At 44.8% G+C, this 19,786-nt stretch overlaps 1 protein-coding gene across 1 annotated transcript in view; it reads right to left on the bottom strand.

Moving 5' to 3' along the window:
- The window catches only part of ndst3 (N-deacetylase/N-sulfotransferase (heparan glucosaminyl) 3), a 538,252-nt gene that overhangs the window by 90,480 nt on the left and 427,986 nt on the right, over positions 1-19,786 (bottom strand). The window contains exon 7 of the mRNA XM_078235192.1: positions 4,545-4,673. Within this exon, the coding sequence (XP_078091318.1) occupies positions 4,545-4,673 (129 nt within the window). The remainder of the gene's footprint in view (positions 1-4,544; positions 4,674-19,786) is intronic.

Here is a 19,786-nt window from a genome sequence, read left to right as displayed (position 1 = left end):
CTATTCCTCCAACATCTGTTTCTGTACCTTGCGGCCACGTCATTATGTTAACTGTGAATGTTGTGAGCAATAACAAAGAGCATCCTTAACATAGTCAAACATGCTTCAGAGGACTATTATCAAACAAAATTTGTCACATAAGAAGATATGAGGGAAGATGATCAAAATCTTGATCAAGGATCCAGGTTATAAGGTGGATTTTAAAGGAATATACAGAGGAGGATGGTGTGGGGAAGGAATATGAGAGGGTTGGGTCTGGGCAGCTTAAGTCATGGCCATCAATGGTGGAGCAATTAAAATTAGGGATGAGCAGCAGGTTGGAATGTAAGAATGCAAAAGTCTGGGAGGGTTGCAGGGTAGGAGGAGATTACAGTACTAGGGAGAGGCAAGGCAAAAGAGGAAATTGAAAACAGAAAGAATTTCAAAATTGAAGTACTGCTCTACCGGGAGCCAAGGTAGGTCTATGCGCATGTGGGCGATGGGTTAATAGGACCTGGTATGAGTTAGAATACGAGCAGCAAAGTTTTGGATCACCTCAAATTCACAAAAGTGGAATAGCAGCCAGGAGTGCAATAGAATCGGCAAGTCTAGCTGCAGCTCAGAATTTCAGCCACATATGAGATGAGCTGAGGCAGAGTCAAAAAATGTTATGGAGGTGGCAGTCCTCGTGATAGCATGAAACTCACCCTGAGGGCAAATGCAACACCATTGGTCTGGGTCATCCACAGATGGAGAGAGGGGTGGAGTTGGTAGCAATCGGAAAGGACTTTCTGGCAGGGATAGAAAACTATAGGTTTTGTCATCTTAACATTTATATTGTCAAATTTCCTGCTCATCCAATACAAGATGTTGAACAAGCAACGTGATAATAATTTAGAGACAGTAGAGGTGTTATTAGAGTTGGTGGTGTGGTAGAGCTGGTGTTCTCAGCATACACGGGGAAACTGATGTTGTGTTACCCGATGATGTTGCTGAGGGGTAGAATGCAGATGAAAAATTGCAGGGGGGGTGCGGGGGAGTGCAAGGATAGATAGATCCTTGAAGAACCCTGGAGGTAACTGTGTGGAAGTGGGAAGAGAAGCCATTGCAAATGATTCCTGGGCTAAGATTGGAAAGATAGGAATGGAAACAAGGTGAGAGCAGTTCTGTCTAGCTGGAAGATATTGAGAAGCATTGGGGGAGGATGGTGTACCATGTCAAAGGATGCAGACAGATCAAGAAGGATAAACAGGGGTAGTTGTCACAGTTATTTGGATATCATTTGTAGCTTTGATAAGAGAAGTTTAGCCTGTGATGTATAGGAATGGATGGAAGTGGCAGAGGCAGCTGAATGTATGCTCTTAACCAGGGAGGCAAAGAAACCTTATTCCTGCCATTGGAGTTGGGGGTGGAGGAGGCAGGGCAGCCTAAGAAGACAGTTTCTCACTAAAAAAAACTTCTTCGGCTACCTTTGCATCCCAGGGTGATCCTGGAATAGTCAGCAGCTTTGTCAGAGGAGAGCAGAACCTAATGGCAGATCCGTGGATGGATGGCTAAAGCAGCTTGTACCACAGAAATTCAAGTTGACTTCCTCCAGAATGAGGGGACTTGGAGATGAGGGCTTTATCCGGGGAACAACCAGGTTGTGCGAAAGTAATGGTTTTAACAGTGGGGACTGGGGTGAAGATGATGATGTGTTTGAGCAAATCAGTAGTTTCAGAAATTTCATGGTGAATGGAGGGCCAAAGGCTGGATAGTTGCGATTTTAAACGTTAGTGAATGGGGAGAATGTTTTGATTCTGGGATGGACGGAAAAGGAATTAGGTCTGAGAGGAGGAAGGGAGATGTGGGTGAAGAATGATGCAAGAAAGTGATCAGAATGGCTTTATCTCTAATTGAGACAATGGGTCCAATGAGACCACAAGAATTGGCAAGAACAAAGAAATGCTGTAAAAACAGACTGGAGAATTTATTGTTGGAACCTGAAGTGATGTTTTCACATGATGTTGCTGAGGGGCATCTTGTAGGTGAGCAACGGTGGGTAGCAAGAACATACCCTTGGAGAATGCCAAACTGAATGGTGAAGAGGCAGGAAGAGAAGCCATTGTCGAAGATACACTCACTACAACTCACTAGCTAACCAGGTGAGATTAGGTCACACTCAGCTCAAACAAGGACAAGAAGCATTGGATGAGGGTGGTGTGGTCAAACACATTTAAGCCAGCCGAAACAGAAAGGTCAAGAAGAATAAAGAGAAATAGTGCACCATAGTCAAGGTCACAATGGAGGACATCATTTGAGATTGTAGTTACGCCTATAGGGATAGTGGATAAGAAATTGGTCAGTGGAAAGAGAGCAAAGGATAGTGGGGAACAGTTGTTTCTCAGGCTGGATGGACGTTGTCACAGTAAGAAGTCTCTCAACACCAGGTTAAAGTCCAACAGGTTTATTTGGCAACACTAGCTTTCGGAGTCTCAGGCTCCTTCACCAGGTGAGTGAAGAGCTGAGAGCTGTGTTCACAAACAGGGCATATACAGACACAAACTCAATTTACAAGATAATGGTTGGAATGCGAGTCTTTACAGGTAATCAAGTCTTAAAGGTACAGACAATGTGAGTGGAGGGAGAGTTAAGCACAGGTTAAAGAGATGTGTATTGTCTCCAGCCAGAACAGTTAGTGAGATTTTGCAGCCCAGGCAAGTCGTGGGGGTTACAGATAGTGTGACATGAACCCAAGATCCCGCTTGAGGCCGTCCTCATGTGTGCGGAACCTGGCTATCAGTTTCTGCTCAGCGATTCTGCGTTGTCGTGTGCCGTGAAGGCCGCCTTGGAGAACGCTTACCCGAAGATCAGAGGCTGAATGCCCGTGACCGCTGAAGTGTTCCCCGACTTCCAGTAACTATCTGTAACCCCCACGACTTGCCTGGGCTTGCAAAATCTCACTAACTGTCCTGGTTGGAGACAATACACATCTCTTTAACCTGTGCTTGGCCCTCTCTCCACTCACATTATCTGTACCTTTAAGACTTGGTTACCAGTAAAGATTCGCATTCCAACCATTACCTTGTAAATTGAGTTTGTGCCTGTACATGCCCTGTTTGTGAACACAGCTCTTCACTCACCTGATGAAGGAGCCTGAGACTCCGAAAGCCAGTGCTGCCAAATAAACCTATTGGACTTTAACCTGGTGTTGTGAGCCTTCTTACTGTGCCCACCCCAGTCCAACACCGGCATCTCCACATTACGGAAGTTGTCAGTCAGGCCCTCTTTTCGTTATTTAGTAATGATCTGGGCTTTGTTTACCATGCATAATTCCAATTCTTGCTGTTGATCCAAATGTGGGTGTGTAATAAATAGTAAAGAAGATAGTAATAGACTTCAGGGTAGACTGTGATAATGGCAGCCACATTGTAGGTGAAATTCAGTGCGAGCATTCTGGAAGGAAGAATATCAACTAAATGGTACAATTTTATAGAAGGTGCAGGAACAGAGACCTTTGGGTTATATACACAAATCTTTGAAAGTGATGGCAAATTGACAAGGCTGTTAAAAAGCATATGGGATTCTTGGCTTTATAAATAGAGGCACAGAGTACAAAAGCAAGGAAGTTAAACTGAACCTATAAAATCATCAGTTGGAGAACTGTATCAAATTCTGAGCACTTCAGATAGGAAGGATGTCAAGGCCTTGGAGAAGATGCAGAAGAAATTCACAAGCATAGTACCAGAGATAAGTCACTTCAGCTACATGGAGAGATTAGTGAAGTTGAGACCGTTTTCCTTAGAATAGAAAAGGTTAAGGGGAATTTAATGAAGGTGTTCAAAATGTTGAGGAGTATTGATGGATAACATTGAGAAGAAACTGGTTTAAGGAATTGGCAGAAGTATCCAGCAGAAATGAAGAGTTTTTTTATGCAATGAGTTGTGATGATTTGGAATGCATTTCCTGAAAGACTGCTGGAAGCAGATTCAACATGACATTCAAAGGGAAATTGAATAAACAGTTGAAGGGAAGAAATTTGCAGGGTTATAATGGAGAAAGCAGGGGAGTGGGACTAATTGGATAGCTTTTTCAAAGAGGCAGAATAGGCACAATGGGCTGAATGGTCATCTTGTATGATTCTATAATTATTTTCGGTGCGGTGTCAGGAGTTGCCTGATTGGAGTTGCCGTAATGATGGATATGGAATTCAGAAGTTCAAGAGGAGAGGATTGGGAAGGTTGGAGATCAGGCAGCAGTTTACAAGGACAAAGACTTAAAGGTTGTTTTCTCTTGAGGAATGGGTTATTGTGGAATATTTGAAAGCAGTGGAGTAGTGTGTATGATAGCTACGGCATCCATGGAGTGGAAAGTGTTCACAATATCTGTTAGCATGGGAAACAGAAAGGAACAATGGATGGTCAGCCGCTTAGCAGGTATAGGGTCAAGAGATCGTGAGGGGAGGCTCATTGACAAGATGAACTTGGATAGGACATGAGGAAAGATAGAGAAATTAGAAGGAGATGAGAGGAGCTTTGGGGGAAACCGAGATTCTCTTTGCCACAACAGATAGTTCAAATACTTACCGGATTAAGGAGAACAGTGAGAAAAAGTTCTCCTCCCCTGATGCTTTTATCCAATTCTCTTGGCCCTCCAGGGTACTCCTTGTAGAATATGGTGTGAGTGAAAAGGCCACAGGTCTGTCGTGGAAGTACCTGAAGAACACAACATATAAAAGGATATGTTTGAGCAGGTTTTCCACAAAGCAACATGTTGCACAAAGCAGAATAAATTGGAGAAAAATAGATAATGAATTACTGAGAATTCAATTAAAAAAGTTCTTTGGAAAGCAATGGGAAAGATCAGGCAATCGTTTTGCTATTTAGTCCTCTTTGCCTACTTTTGAAGCTGCTGGGGAAGCAGTAATTTCTGATATAGATCCCTGGGTCCTTTATAGATAAATACTGATGGTTTGGTACATATTGCTTATTTCACTATTTCCTTCCAATATCATTGTAAAGTTATTTTTTGTAACACAATGAATTGTTTGTGACATTTTCCTTACATGGACATAACTTTCTGACAGAAATGTTAAACTGGCTGACAGTTTCAAAGAACAAAAAAAAATAGCACAGGAATAGGCCCTTCAGCCCATCAAGCCTGTGCCAATCATGAGGCCTTAACTAAACTACATGAAAACCTTCTTTATCCTTCTATTCCCCATCCAGGTGCCTCTTAAATGTTGCTAATGTGGAAAAAGCAGTGAGAACAAGTTCAGTTCTACTGAACGATTAGTTCAGCTTAAATGTTTACATGTTTTCAATATGGATTCCAAAGCTGCCTAATATAACAAAATTTCCACTTTAAAAAAATTTCACCGGCTGAAATTCACCAGCCTGAAGCTTTGCAATAATGGCAACTTTCAAAAATGAACTTGAGGGAAATAATCTTGCATGGTTGCGGGGGAGAAGCATTGGAGTGGGTCAACAGAAACAGGATGGACACAGTGGGCTGAATGGCCTCAATCTGTACTGTCTGACTCCACGATTCTACATGCACTGGATTTTATAGGGCGGCATGATCCTCGTTCCACCATCCCCTACCCCCCCCCAAGCTAAAAGCTGGGGGAGAGCCTGCCACAATCACAATGGCTGCTGCTCAGCAATTTAATGTTTGGAGCATTGTTAATTGATTTAAGGCAAGGCTTCTGCCCCTTTCTTGGGAGAATATCCTGACTTAGAGAGATGTCGGGCATTCGGAAGGTCAGAATCTCTGTAGTCTCAGCAACGCCAACCAGGAACGGTGACCAGCACGTCGAGGAGCCTAGTTAATTCCAGGGTCAGGGGTCTCAGCGAGGTGGGTGGGGAAACAGGTTCACAGGGCTGGGGGAGTGTTAAGGATGACTTTTTTTTTGGTGGGTGGGCGGAGTGCCCCCCTTAGGCTCGGAGGCCTACACAGGATGTTCACCCCTTGCCCAACAATTGCCTGCTCAGCTAGAATTGCTAGGCTTTGTGTATGTGATGGGCCTCCCCCAACATTGGTTAAATGCCGATGGGTGAAATGAGATCCTTAAGTGACTATAAATTGGCCACTTAAAAGCCTCAATAAGCCCAAGGTTGGGCAGGATTGCAGACGCCTCTACCACCCCCTGTAAAAATTTCAGACAGATTGGAGTGGGCAAGTGGCTGGAAGATCACCTGTTGGATTTTAATTGTCCAAACTCCACCCGCCTTTACACCCAGTGATGTGGGAGTGTAAAATCCAGCAATCCAGTTCCATATATAGATTAGGATGGTGAGTGCAGACAGGCTAGTTAACCTTGGTGCCATCAAAGCCAAGATGAATTCTGTTCTCATCTGTCATATTTAACAGTATGTATCCACAAAGGCACACTTCCAGCAGTACAAGTATTTCCCATTTAAAGTGTATTATCATAGCGTGTATTCATTTTAGCCTAGTTTTTAGATTAGGGAATTTACCTGAATAGCACAGCCTCCTCTTTTGCTTTTATGCAGTTCCTGTGCATACTAGCTGGGCTTTCTACCCTCTATCATTCACTGGCCTTTCAGACCTCCCCTGCTGGGCAACCCTCACGCTTCCTCTGACACGCTGGCCTTTCCCATCTCCTCTGGTCAGGAAGACCAGTGGGAGGGAGGAGATTGGGAAGGAGAGTGAGTGGGAGGAGATCGGGAAAGAAGGTGAGCGGGAGGAGGTTGGGAAAGGCAGTGAGTGGGAGGAGAATGGGAAGGTAAGTGAGCCAGAGGAGGTCAGGAAGTAAAGTGAGCGGGAGGAGGACGGGAAGGTCAGTGAGCCACAGGAGGTCGGAAAGGACAGTGAGTGGGAGGAGGTCAGGAAGGAAAGTGAGCAGGAGGAGGACGAGAAGGTCAGTGAGTGGGAGGAGGACGGGAAGGTCAGTGAGCCACTGGATGTCAGGAAGGAAAGTGAGTGGGAGGAGGTTAGAACAGGAGCGAGGAACAAAGCAAAGAACAGAAAAGTTCAGAAAAGGCCCTTCAAGCCTGTGCTGATCATGATGCCCAAACTAAACTAAAGGAAAAAATCCTTCTGTCCTTACTCAGTCCATATCCCTCTATTCCCTCCCTATTCATGTACCCATCCAGCTGCTTCTTATATGTTGCTAATGTTCCACCACCTCCTCTGTCAGCACGTTCCAGGCACCCACCACTCTCGGCATGAAAAAGTTCTCCCGCACATCTCCCTTAAACTTTCCCCCTCTCACCTTGAACCTGTGCCCCCTTGTAAGTGACACCTCCTCCCTGGGAAAAAGCCTCTGACTATCCACCCTCTCTATACCTCTCATAATTTTGTAGAACTCTATCAAGTCTCTCCTCAGCCTCTGTCTTTCCAGTGAAAACAATCCTAGTTTATTGAACCTCTCCTCACAGCCAATGCCCTCGGGACCAGGCAGCATCCTAGTGAACCTCCCTTGCACTCTGTCCAAAGCTTCCATGTCCTTCTGTTAGTGTGGTGACCAGAACTGCATGCAATACTCCAAATGCGGCCTAATCAAGGTTGGAAAGGACAGTGACTGGGAGGAGGTCAGGAAGGACCGCGAGAGGCAGAAGGTCAGGAAGGACAGCGAGCGGGAGAAGTTTGGGAAAGACAGTGACTGGGAGTAAATCAGGAAGGCCAGTGATTGGGATTAAGTCGGAAAGGCCAGCGAACAGGAGGAGTTTGGGAAGCAGCCACGAAGTCAAAAGATTTTTTGGGCCAGTTAGGTTCAAGATAACCAACACTGTTGATTTTTTATACAAAAGTTAGAGGTCAGGATATCACTGACCCTCATTATATGCTTTCTTATGAAAAAGTGATTTTCGGTTGGCACATTTTCATTTAGGAGCCCATTGGGAATGCTCAACATGAGAAAGCTGTAATCATTGAAAAATGAACAAGAGCATCCGTGTGTGGTTGATTTTCTCTCTCCTTAACTCAAGATCCGGTTGTACCACTGAGACTCGCTAATTCAGTGTGTACTATGGATCAAACCTGGGACTTCACTGATCTGTATTGCTCAGTCCCACAGTAGGAAGGGAATTACTAATTGAACTATTGATGGAGCTTCCTAGTTCACATTTTTACAAGTCAGTAGGTGTTCAGAATGAGACACAGCAGCTCACGATCAGAGATTTGAGTATCCAATGATCTGTCAGACAACCCACTCTTTCATGTTGATCAAATAGAAATAAAATACTCAACTTTTCATTAAATGCAAATGGAAATTTCATTGCAACAGAAACATCACACAATTGAAGGTATTAGAGTTTTTAAAATTATAAATGGAATTTTACTACATCCGATATCTAAAATTAAACCTCACTCTAATTTAGTTTCCTGGGAGTAATACAACTTCTACAGAAAATGCATTGCTTACTTTTGAATGCAAACAATTAACTCCATATTGAGAAGGCTATTAGTAAAGAGACTTCAATGAAAAAGAAAGTGGGTGTAAAACGGACAGCCAGTTCACCACATGAGCATCTTGTGGTATTGGTGAAGCCCAATTCCACCTCCAGCACCTTAATTAACTCACAGATCCCGCTTTTATTTCAGCAATGATTGTTTTTTCAAACTTGCGACATTCCAACCCGGTGATTATCAGGTTGTGTTAAGCTGATTTAAAAAAATAAATTGAAAGATTATTATCCTCCACAAACACCGCCCCGCCCTCTCCCTCCCCCACCCCACCCCAGCACTGCTAGTCAAATTGGAATAGATAATTAAACTATTTCAGACAGTGAAATCTACAAACACAGCCATTGCCAAGAGGGATTTTTTACCTTTTAAATCACTGAACATTGGAGCACCAAGATGCTGTGGCATGGGCTGGTGAGAGCAATGATATAAATGGGATACCCACAGGCAGCATTCGCTTCCACAATTATGAAGATTGTATCCTGGTCAATAGGCGGATTACGTGCAACTTTATGGATTGACCAATACAGGCCGCGTTCGTCGATTTGATTTACTATTTAGATTGTGTCCCTTTTTCCCCCGACTCATTTCAATTTAATATCATTGAATTATCAGTCAAAACCTCCCATCCGCATTCGCGGCTGGGATTTTCCGGTGCCGCTGACAGTGAATGCAGTTTTGGTTGGAACACTCAAATTTTCTGTTCCCGCTTGCAACGAGTCCCGTCACGGATGAGCCTGGAGGGTCCCGCCCTATAGAAGAGTGCTGAAGGAGGCCATTCAGCCCAGCTTGCCTGTGTTTGCCTTCTGAAGGAGCAATTCCCCTCTGCTGCCACACCCGTGCCTTTCCCTCTAGCCCTGCAAATTTTTCCTTTTCAGGTAATGATCCAACTTGGTTTGAAACTATCAGTTGCCTGCCTCCACCACATTCCAGGGCAATGCATTCCGGATTCTAACCACTCAGTGCTTAAAATGCTTTTCCTCATGTTGGCATTTCCGCTTTGGACGAGGGGAACAGTCCCGGCTGCCCCCACCCCCCCCCCCCCCCCCACCCCCCCCGCCCGACCGGGGGACGGTCCTGGCTCTCCCCCCCCCGCCCCACCCCACTGGGGGACGGTCCCGACTCCCTCCACCCCCCTGGGGAATGGTCCCGGCTCCCCCCCCACTGGGGGACAGTCCCGGCTCCCCCAAGCTATCTACATAACTGAAGTTCCTCATCCTTGGGACCATTCCTATAAACACTCTATGCACTCTCCCGAAAGCCTTCATATATTTCCCAAAGTGTGTTGCCATAATTGGACACAATAGTCTAGTTGAGGCCGATATAATGTCCCAAGGCTGGTGAAACCTTTGACATCCTCCATCATTTTATCTGTCTGTGTGTTACAGACGCTGATGAATTTTACATTTTAGCATTGTTGACAGTATAGATACAAAAAACAAATCTTATCAGGTTCAAAATGTCTCAGTGTTTTTGATGTTAACTCCTTCCAATATAACTGTCTCTGACCTATAGCTGATGGCAGCTCCAATTTAGAACCCGTGTGAAATTCTGATGCAGGGTTACATCTGAATTGTTCAACCTGAAATCCATCTCTCTCTTTTGGATTTTCTTCCATGTGTGATTTTTTTGAGCATTAACGTGAAGCAAATACTTCCTGTGGTGAACCATCGTTGGTTCCCACTAGGTAGTACTGAGCCAGGGTCTGGCCAGTACTACGAGTATGTATTTATGTTGCTGTTGGGGTTAGGGATGGGTTGTTCTACTTGTTGCTGTTGGGGTTAGGGTTGGGCTGTTACACCTGTATTATAGTTATTATGGTACATCCCAGTCGGGCTCCGCCTCCTGGGAGAGGTATAAAGGTCACTGCTCTGTCTGGGACCCCTCAGTCTGGGATCGTGTACTATACATGGTAGCTTCGTTGTAATAGTAAATAAAAGCCTTTATTTCCTTGAGCATCTCAAGCCTCGTGTGTGATAACGCGCATCACTTCCAACGTAATTCAGAATGGAAGCTACAGTAGTTTTTTTTGGTGTGGTAGAAATCTTTTTAGCTTCAGGCTATTTATAAACATTCTACCACTTCTGTTTGGGTCAGCCACGTTATATTATTTTACTGTAGTCTATGTGAAGTCGACGGGGTGAGATAACTTTGACATTACACAATCGTGTAAAATGGGGAATAGTCGATTATTGGACTGTTTACGTCTGGCCGAGTATCAGATTCCAATTCACTGTCACCCATTTTACACATTTACACAAAGTCAAAATTCAACTCTTCCCTTCTGTCCATTTAATTATTCCTTATTTTTTACTTTTCAAATTTAGATAAATTATGATATGGTTTTCTATATCTTATTGTACCCATTATAAAGAAATAGAAAATTGCAAAGCAGTGCAAATCAAGATAGTCTCAAAATTTACATAAGCAATTGATAAACCACTGAGAGAATCATAGGACAATCTAGCACAGAAGAACGTCATTTCACACATCTTGCTGCTGATACCATGGCTTCAAACATCCAAGATGACAAAATTCTCATACCGAATCTTCCTCCTCAAACCACCACTCTCCCTTCATCCCATAATCTCATTTGGTTGACAAGCTACAAATGATCGAACAATGTATTTCTTGCTTTCCTCTCTCCTCTCAACACAAGTCTAACCTTTAGCCTTTTACCATTACTCAATCAACAGCTCCCTAGCCAGGCAGTACTGGAAGAGCAGGAAGACAGTGATAGAACATAGAACATAGAACAGTACAGCACAGAACAGGCCCTTCGGCCCACGATGTTGTGCCGAGCTTTATCTGAAACCAAGATCAAGCTATCCCACTCCCTATCATCCTGGTGTGCTCCATGTGCCTATCCAATAACCGCTTAAATGTTCCTAAAGTGTCTGACTCCACTATCACTGCAGGCAGTCCATTCCACACCCCAACCACTCTCTGCGTAAAGAACCTACCTCTGATATCCTTCCTGTATCTCCCACCACGAACCCTATAGTTATGCCCCCTTGTAATAGCTCCATCCACCCGAGGAAATAGTCTTTGAACGTTCACTCTATCTATCCCCTTCATCATTTTATACACCTCTATTAAGTCTCCCCTCAGCCTCCTCCGCTCCAGAGAGAACAGCCCTAGCTCCTGCAACCTTTCCTCATAAGACCTACCCTCCAAACCAGGCAGCATCCTGGTAAATCTCCTCTGCACTCTTTCCAGCGCTTCCACATTCTTCCTATAGTGAGGTGACCAGAACTGCACACAATACTCCAAATGTGGTCTCACCAAGGTCCTGTACAGTTGCAGCATAACCCCACGGCTCTTAAACTCCAACCCCCTGTTAATAAAAGCTAACACACTATAGGCCTTCTTCACAGCTCTATCCACTTGAGTGGCAATCTTTAGAGATCTGTGGATATGAACCCCAAGATCTCTCTGTTCCTCCACAGTCTTCAGAACCCTACCTTTGACCCTGTAATCCACATTTAAATTAGTCCTACCAAAATGAATCACCTCACATTTATCAGGGTTAAACTCCATTTGCCATTTTTCAGCCCAGCTTTGCATCCTATCTATGTCTCTTTGCAGCCTACAACAGCCCTCCACCTCATCCACTACTCCACCAATCTTGGTGTCATCAGCAAATTTACTGATCCACCCTTCAGCCCCCTCCTCTAAGTCATTAATAAAAATCACAAAGAGCAGAGGACCAAGCACTGATCCCTGCGGCACTCCGCTAGCAACCTGCCTCCAATCCGAAAATTTTCCATCCACCACCACCCTCTGTCTTCGATCAGACAGCCAGTTACCTATCCAATCGGCCAACTTTCCCTCTATCCCACACCTCCTCACTTTCATCATAAGCCGACCATGGGGGACCTTATCAAACGCCTTACTAAAATCCATGTATATGACATCAACTGCCCTACCTTCATCAACACACTTAGTTACCTCCTCAAAAAATTCTATCAAATTTGTGAGGCACGACTTGCCCTTCACGAATCCATGCTGACTATCCCGGATTAATCCGCATGATGATATAGAAATACCCTCACTCGCTCACACAGAAAACCACAAGCTCAAATACTGATACTGTGCGTAAATCAGAGGGTCACTTAGATGTAGTTAGGGAATGGGGAACATTTGGCAGCTACAGCAAGAGACAAGGACAGCAGAGGTGCTAGCTTGCCAGAGTTCTGGAGCTGAGGATTCGGATGGAAACTTTGTTGAATCGGCCTACAGAAGAAGGTTAATGGGTACGCACACACAAATGCTTGATGTGTTTGAGGGTCTGCCAGGAAGCACATGTTCTGTGTCAAGAAGCATGGAGAGACTGGCACCACCCACCTTGAGGGTTCTGCATAGAGCTTGGGGCCCATCCTTTCCAGGGTAGACGTGGGGGTCAGTTCCATCTGCACACTCACAGACCCAACCAGAAAGCCGCACCTGATGACCAATGTCTCAGCTTCCATTGCAGTATAGGCAGAAGCCACACAATGTCCGAGTGCTGCAGCGGAAGCAGAGTTCATGCAAACTCATTTTGCCACCAGGAAAGGTCAGGCTGCTGTCATTATGCCTGCAAATACCACTGTTGTGTGACATGCAATTTAAGTGCATGGACTGCACAAAGGTTAAAGAAAAAGTTTCCTTTATTTCACTGGCATCAAAGCCATATTAACTCTCAAGTTAAGCTTAACTTAAATGAATATGCCATTTACAGTGAATATTCATGGCCGATGCTCCAGATTCTTGGTGCTGCCCTGCTCCCTCCCTCGCAAAATGGCTTCTCAGAAGTGGAGGTGTAGCCAGTTAGTTTGACCAGGTCTCTAATTCCCATTTCTGGCTCTTTAGCCACCATCAGCCCCGACCTATTCATAGCCTTTAGCCTTGTCTCTTACCACACTACAGCCAGAATTTTACCACCCGCCCACCACGGGAATTGGAGCGGGTAAGGGGCGGACAATGGGAAGATCCGTTGACCTTGAGTGGGATTTTATGGTTTCGGGATGAGCGAAGCTGTAAAATTCCACCCTACAACTCAAATCCTTAACCTGTCCTTGCTGTTTTCTCCCTCACCTCATGGCATCTGCGTCTGCCCTTCAGCTTGCTAAAGACACTGCTCCCTGCAGGGAGGGGCTGAACAGTTCCCCTGCTTGGTGCTCTCCCCCAACATCTGCGAAACCCCCGCTACAGTTGGCTGGGGTTTGCAGGACGTCACAGTGGCACAGCAATCAGTCCTCCAATATTACTAGGATTGCTGAGGTCAGGGTGGCACATTCCCAAGCAGTACAACTCAGCTGTCATCTCTCAAGAAGAAGTCTCACAACACCAGGTTAAAGTCCAACAGGTTTATTTGGTAGCAAATACCATAAGCTTTCGGAGCACTGCTCCTTCGTCAGATGGAGTGGAAATGTGCTCTAAAACAGTGCACAGACACAGAAATCAAGTTACAGAATACTAATTAGAATGCAAATCTCTACAGCCAGCCAGGTCTTAAAGGTACAGACAATGTGGGTGGAGGGAGCATTCAACACAGGTTAAAGAGATGTGTATTGTCTCCATATCATCTCTCAAGAAGACAGTATTTATACTCCTATCGCCTCTGCAGTGCCCTTGCCTGTCAACCAGTCAGCACAGACTGTGGTCGCCCATGCTGAGGTAGCGCAGTCTGAAGCTGGGCCTTCCAAGGCCAGAGCTGATCAAGGTCATCCTGCAAGGCCACCTGCAGACTCCCCAACTGAAGCCACTAGTGTAGCACTTGTTGCAAATGCACAATTTTAAGATTCAATGGGGAGGGGGTGGCCGAGTGATATTGATAAGAAGTGCTCCAAAAGTTCGTGATACCAAATAAACCTGTTGGACTTTCATCTGGTATTGTGAGACTTCTTACGAGTGGTATTATTGCTGGACTACTAATGCAGAAACTCAGCTAATGTTCTGGGGACCTGGGTTCGAATCCCGCCATGGCAGATGGTGGAATTTGAATTCAATTTTTAAAAAAATCTGAAATTAAGAATCTACTGATGATCATGAAACCATTGTCGATTGTCGGAAAAAAAACCCACCTGGTTCATTAATGTCCTTCAGGGAAGGAAATCTGCGATCCTTACCCAGTCTGGCCGACATGTGACTCCAGAGCCACAGCAATGTGGTTGACTCTCAACTGCCTCCAAGGGCAACTAGGGACAGACAATAAATGCTGGCCAGCCAGCGACACCCATATGCACATCCCACGAATTAATAAAAAAAAATGAATATATTTTAAGATTGTAGCTTTTGTTTTAAATGGCAATGTTCTGGTTTGCGAGACTGGTGCTGGAATTTTACCGGCACGCCTGCCCCGGAATCGGCGCGGGCGCGGCTCGCAGAATGGAATTCTCCGTTGGCCTCGGGTGGGATTTTCCGAGCCTTGGCCGAGCGAAGTTGTAAAATACCGGCCTGGGATTCTAAATATGGAGGAAAGAAAGATTGTTCTGGATAGCTTATCACATAGGCCTGGAGTTGCAGATCAAAGGGAAAATCTTATTGCATTGCGAGGATGTTAGTGAGAGACATTCACAGCTGGGATTATAGTGACATCTTTGAAAAGCTCTTGAGGGGATGGGCTGTCTGTAGGCATCGATGGAGAAGACTTGAAGTTAAGGTACAAACTGAGAGGTGGCAGGGTGGAGTGCAGTGCAGGGGATTAAATGATTCAAGTAATTTCCCCAGTGAGAAGAATCGTAAACAAAGGGAAGTTTTAAACTATCCATATATTTTTCCAGATCAAACTTAGCTTTAAAGGTAATTCATCTGCATTTCTGGGACAGGCCAGGTGTGTCCTGTTGAGTTGGAGATGGGCTGTGGGGTTTAGGAAAGTTTCTTGGTTTTATTGGATGTCTGCTATTTTCACCAGTCTGTGAGGCAGTCAGTCTGGAAGGCAGTTTGTGTCTGTCACAGCTTGGAGAAGGCAAAAAGTGGACCTGCCAGCAAGAAGCGGAGGGCCACCAGGAACCAGGTTCGGACTTGGAGTCACTTTGCGAAAACTGAAAGTGAGGCCCATGCTCCAGCTGCAAAAATCCAAATTTGTGAGACATTAATGTAGGGCTGGTCAGACGCTAATGGGTGAATCCACAAGAAACCCCTCACCTCAGAATGTTACTGGGAAAGGAAAGAAAACCACCGTAAGTCCTTGGCAGCTGAGACACACATTGGTTTGATTCCAGGAGATTTGTATGGAAACTTGAGAAACTGTAATGTAAAAAAAGAGTTCCTGCCTGAAATTAAAAATAGAATGGGGAGAGTTGTATTTAAAATTTTGGTTTAAAGTGTAAGTGCCCTGGTCACTCAGTGGCCACCCTCTGCTTTGTCTCAAGTACAGTTGATAACAGACTGCAGCAGGATGAAGGCATCATGACTAATGCCAGGATACAGGACATTGGCCTGCATGATTCATCATGTATGAGATCACATACTAACTGGACATTGAGGGAGTGGAATTCCTTGCAGTTGTGGTACACCACGGTGGCACAGTGGTTAGCACTGCTGCTCTCAGCGCCTGGGAAACAGGTTCAGTTCCCAGTTTGGTTCTCTGTTTTTGCAGAGTCTGCACGTTCTCCCTGTGTCTGTGTGGGTTTCCTCCCACACTCCGAACAATGTGCTGGTTAGGTACATTGCCATGCTAATTTTTCCCTCAGTGTACCCGAACAGGCACCGGAGTGTGGCAGGGGATTTTCACAGTAACTTCATTGCAGTGTTAATGTAAGCCTACTTGTGACACTAATAAATGAACTTTAAACTTAAAAAGACCCATCAGAGTTGACATTCAGTGGTCACCAAGTGATATGGGTATGGTTAATAGCTCCCTGAACCTTCGGGAAGCCTGAAATCCTCACAAAGCTATGTTGTTTGCTCCACTTACTTCGCTCTGACCAGAGAAAATGAAGTGTATTCAGCTTTCTTGCTATACAGAGTTTCAATGGCAACAATTAAGTAACAATGGATGGCAGATTGGGAGATCTTACAAGTATCACCTGCTCCAGTTTGGAAGAAACCTGGTGCTCACTAGTTCATAGTCACGGTCACCTTCAGAGCTACTGGCAATGCTGTCCATCCCCTGCTCTGAGGTTGAAGATGTAGCTGCAGCTCCTGGCAGCTTTCAGTGAGAACATAGTGAAGCAGAAGCATCCGAATCATTGCACCTTGTTGATAAGGGGTTGTTCTACAAAAAATACTGGGCAGATATAGCCTCATGCTGACAGCCCTTATCCCACATTTCTCCCAACAGTTTGCCATGTTCTGTGTCACCTCTGCTTGCATTCGGCCTCTGATATTCGGGTAAGCATTCTCCAAGGCGGCCTTCGCGACACACGACAGCGCAGAGTCGCTGAGCAGAAACTGATAGCCAAGTTCCGCACACACGAGGATGGCCTCAACCGGGATATTGGGTTCATGTCACACTATTTGTAACCCCCACAGTTGCCTGGACCTGCAGAGTTTCACTGGCTGTCTTGCCTGGAGACAATACACATCTCTTTAGCCTGTCTTGATGCTCTCTCCACTCACGTTGTTTTGTTTCTTAAAGACTTGATTAGTTGTAAGTATTCGCATTCCAACCATTATTCATGTAAATTGAGTTTGTGTCTTTATATGCCCTGTTTGTGAACAGAATTCCCACTCACCTGAAGAAGGGGCTTGGAGCTCCGAAAGCTTGTGTGGCTTTTGCTACCAAATAAACCTGTTGGACTTTAACCTGGTGTTGTTAAACTTCTTACTATATTCTCACTGTCATTCTGGAGTCAGAGAAATGCATACTACTGCACCCATGTCTGGGAGAAAGTAGCTTGCGCACAATCCTTGAATTCAGAATAAAGTCCTTCAGCATGTGTCACATTCCCCGTAGACGCAGCCATGTCAAACAACTCCAGAAACCACCAAGCAGTACTACAAACAGCAACAGCAGCCGATAGGGATCAATCAGCCAACCACGCTAAAATTAGTTAATAATCCCTTTAAATCCAGCCGCCAGGGGTGTGATCCCTCATCCTGCTGAATGCGTGTTCAACTGTACAATATTAAATGTGTGCTTTAGTTGGAGCATTGAGTTCCAAAATAGCAACACTGGTATCAAATAAGCATGACAGACTGATTGACCTCACGATCTGCCCACTCTGCATTCTTACGGCGACACTCCCTGTGCGTGCTAACACCTTCAGCAAAACAGTGGAGATGGCTCACGCCAGAAGGACAAGTGCAAATGCCACAAACATCATTTTGGAACGAGAAGTGAACTTATTGCCCTGAAAAGCCAGGAGCTAAGAAGCTGAAATTCACAACCTCTGCCTTTGAATCCTGAAATATATCATCCCTTTCCAGGGCTCCAGCAGCATCTTTGATCAATATTGCTACCCACTGCTTTTTTTAACCCGACTCTATTTTTCCTGACAACATTGTAACCAGAAATATTAAAGGGGGAGGGGCTGGGTGGATAGAATCTTAACCCCTCCCCCCCCCAGCCTCCCCCAAAATGGGCATGTTTGTGTGAGGTGGGGGCGGGGTTAAGATGTTAGACATCTGAACTCTGATGCCAACACACCCATTTGTAAGAGGCAGATGGTGATGACAGAAGGCTGCTTTCGTGACTGGAAGCCAGTGTCCAGTGGCATAGCAAAGGGACCTGCGCTAGGTTCCCTATTATTCGTCATTTATATAAACAACATTGATGACTATGTCGGGGGTGAGATTAGTAAGTTTGCCGATGACACAAAGATTGGTCGGGTGGTTAACAGTGAGGTTGAGTATCTTGGGCTACAAGAAGATACAGACGGAATGGTCAAACAGGCAGATAAGTGGCAGATAGAATTTAACCCTGAAAAGTGTGAGGTGATACACTTTGGAAGGAGCATTTGACAAGGAAGTATTCAATGAACAGCATGACATAAGGAAGTTATGTGGAACAAAGGGAGTGTTTGTCCATTGATCTCTGAAAGCAGAAGAGCAAGTTAATGGGGTGGTGAAAAAGGCATGTGGGACACTTGCTTCATCAGTCGAGGCATAGATTACAAAAGCAGGAAAGTCACGTTGGAGTTGTATAGAACTTTGGTGGGCCACAGCTGGAGTACTGTGTGCATTTCTGGTCACCACATTATAGGAAGGATGTGATTGCACTGGAAGGGGTGCAGAGGAGATTCACCAGGACGCTGCCTGGGACGCATTTAAATTATGAAGAATGTTTGGATAGGCTCAGTTTATTTTCATTGGAGCAGAGAAGACTGAGGGGGCAACCTGATTGAGATGTACAAGATAATGAGGGGCATGGACGGAGTGGATAAGGAACAGTTGTTCCCCTTAGTTGAAGAGTCAGTCACAAGGGGACATAGGTTCAAGGTGAGGGGCAGGAGGTTTGGGGGGGATGTGAAGAAAAACATTTTTTACCCAGAGGGTGGTGACAGTCTGGAATGCATTGCCTGGGAGGGTGGTAGAGGTTGCCTCACATCCTTTAAAAAGTACCTGGATGAGCACTTGGCATGTCATGACATTCAAGGCTATGGGCCATGTGCTGATAAATGGGATTAGGTGGGAAGTCAGGTGTTTCTCACGTGTTGGTGTAGACTCGATGGGCCAAAGGGCCTCTTCTGCACTGTACGATTCTATGATTTCCAGTCCTTCATATTTTGGTCCAAGTTAAAAAGATTAACCAAGTTTATTTTACAAAGGTAAACAAGCACATAAAAATCAAACACATAGTTATTTGGAGTATTCTAAGATACCCTAGCTGTGCACACATAAAAATAAAGGATTAGGATTTGGTTTAATCACATATGATTAAGGTTTTTGCTTCTTTTTATTTGAAAATGTCTTGTGGATTTAACTGCAGCTAAAAGCAATTAAATCGTCAAAATTGTTAATTTCCAGATGCTTTAGGGTTTAATGTGTCAGAGAACAATTTGGCTGACTGTGCTGTTCAGCTTCTGCTGAAAGTACAGGATGTGTGATTCTTGTTTGTTCGATTAAAAACTCTCCCAATACACTGTGAAGTCAGATGAGCCCATGATAGCGACAAGAGGTGGGGCAATAGAGTGATGAGTTGCGTGCTTATATGGCAAACTATTTGCTATTTGGAAGTTTTCTGGAACAACCTCTCATCTTGTCTTGAGGGTTTTATTCATAACAACTGTTATCAGGATATAATGAATGACGCATGACTAGAGGCGATAAAGGTTTTGAGGTTTCCTTCACCATTTGCAGAGAGATTGCCAAAAGATCAAAGATAAATTGCACACTTGTCTGTCTTTGGCCTGCTGCAATGCTCGAGTGAAGCCCAATGCAAACTCCACGACCACCTCATCTTCCGATTAGGCACTTTACAGCTTTCTAGACTGTGGTGAACCACTGTAATATTGTCTGTTTGTGTGATATG

Source organism: Mustelus asterias, chromosome 1 (genome assembly GCF_964213995.1).
Source record: "Mustelus asterias chromosome 1, sMusAst1.hap1.1, whole genome shotgun sequence".
Classification (NCBI taxonomy): domain Eukaryota; kingdom Metazoa; phylum Chordata; class Chondrichthyes; order Carcharhiniformes; family Triakidae; genus Mustelus; species Mustelus asterias.
This window is presented reverse-complemented; position numbering and strand designations above follow the sequence as displayed.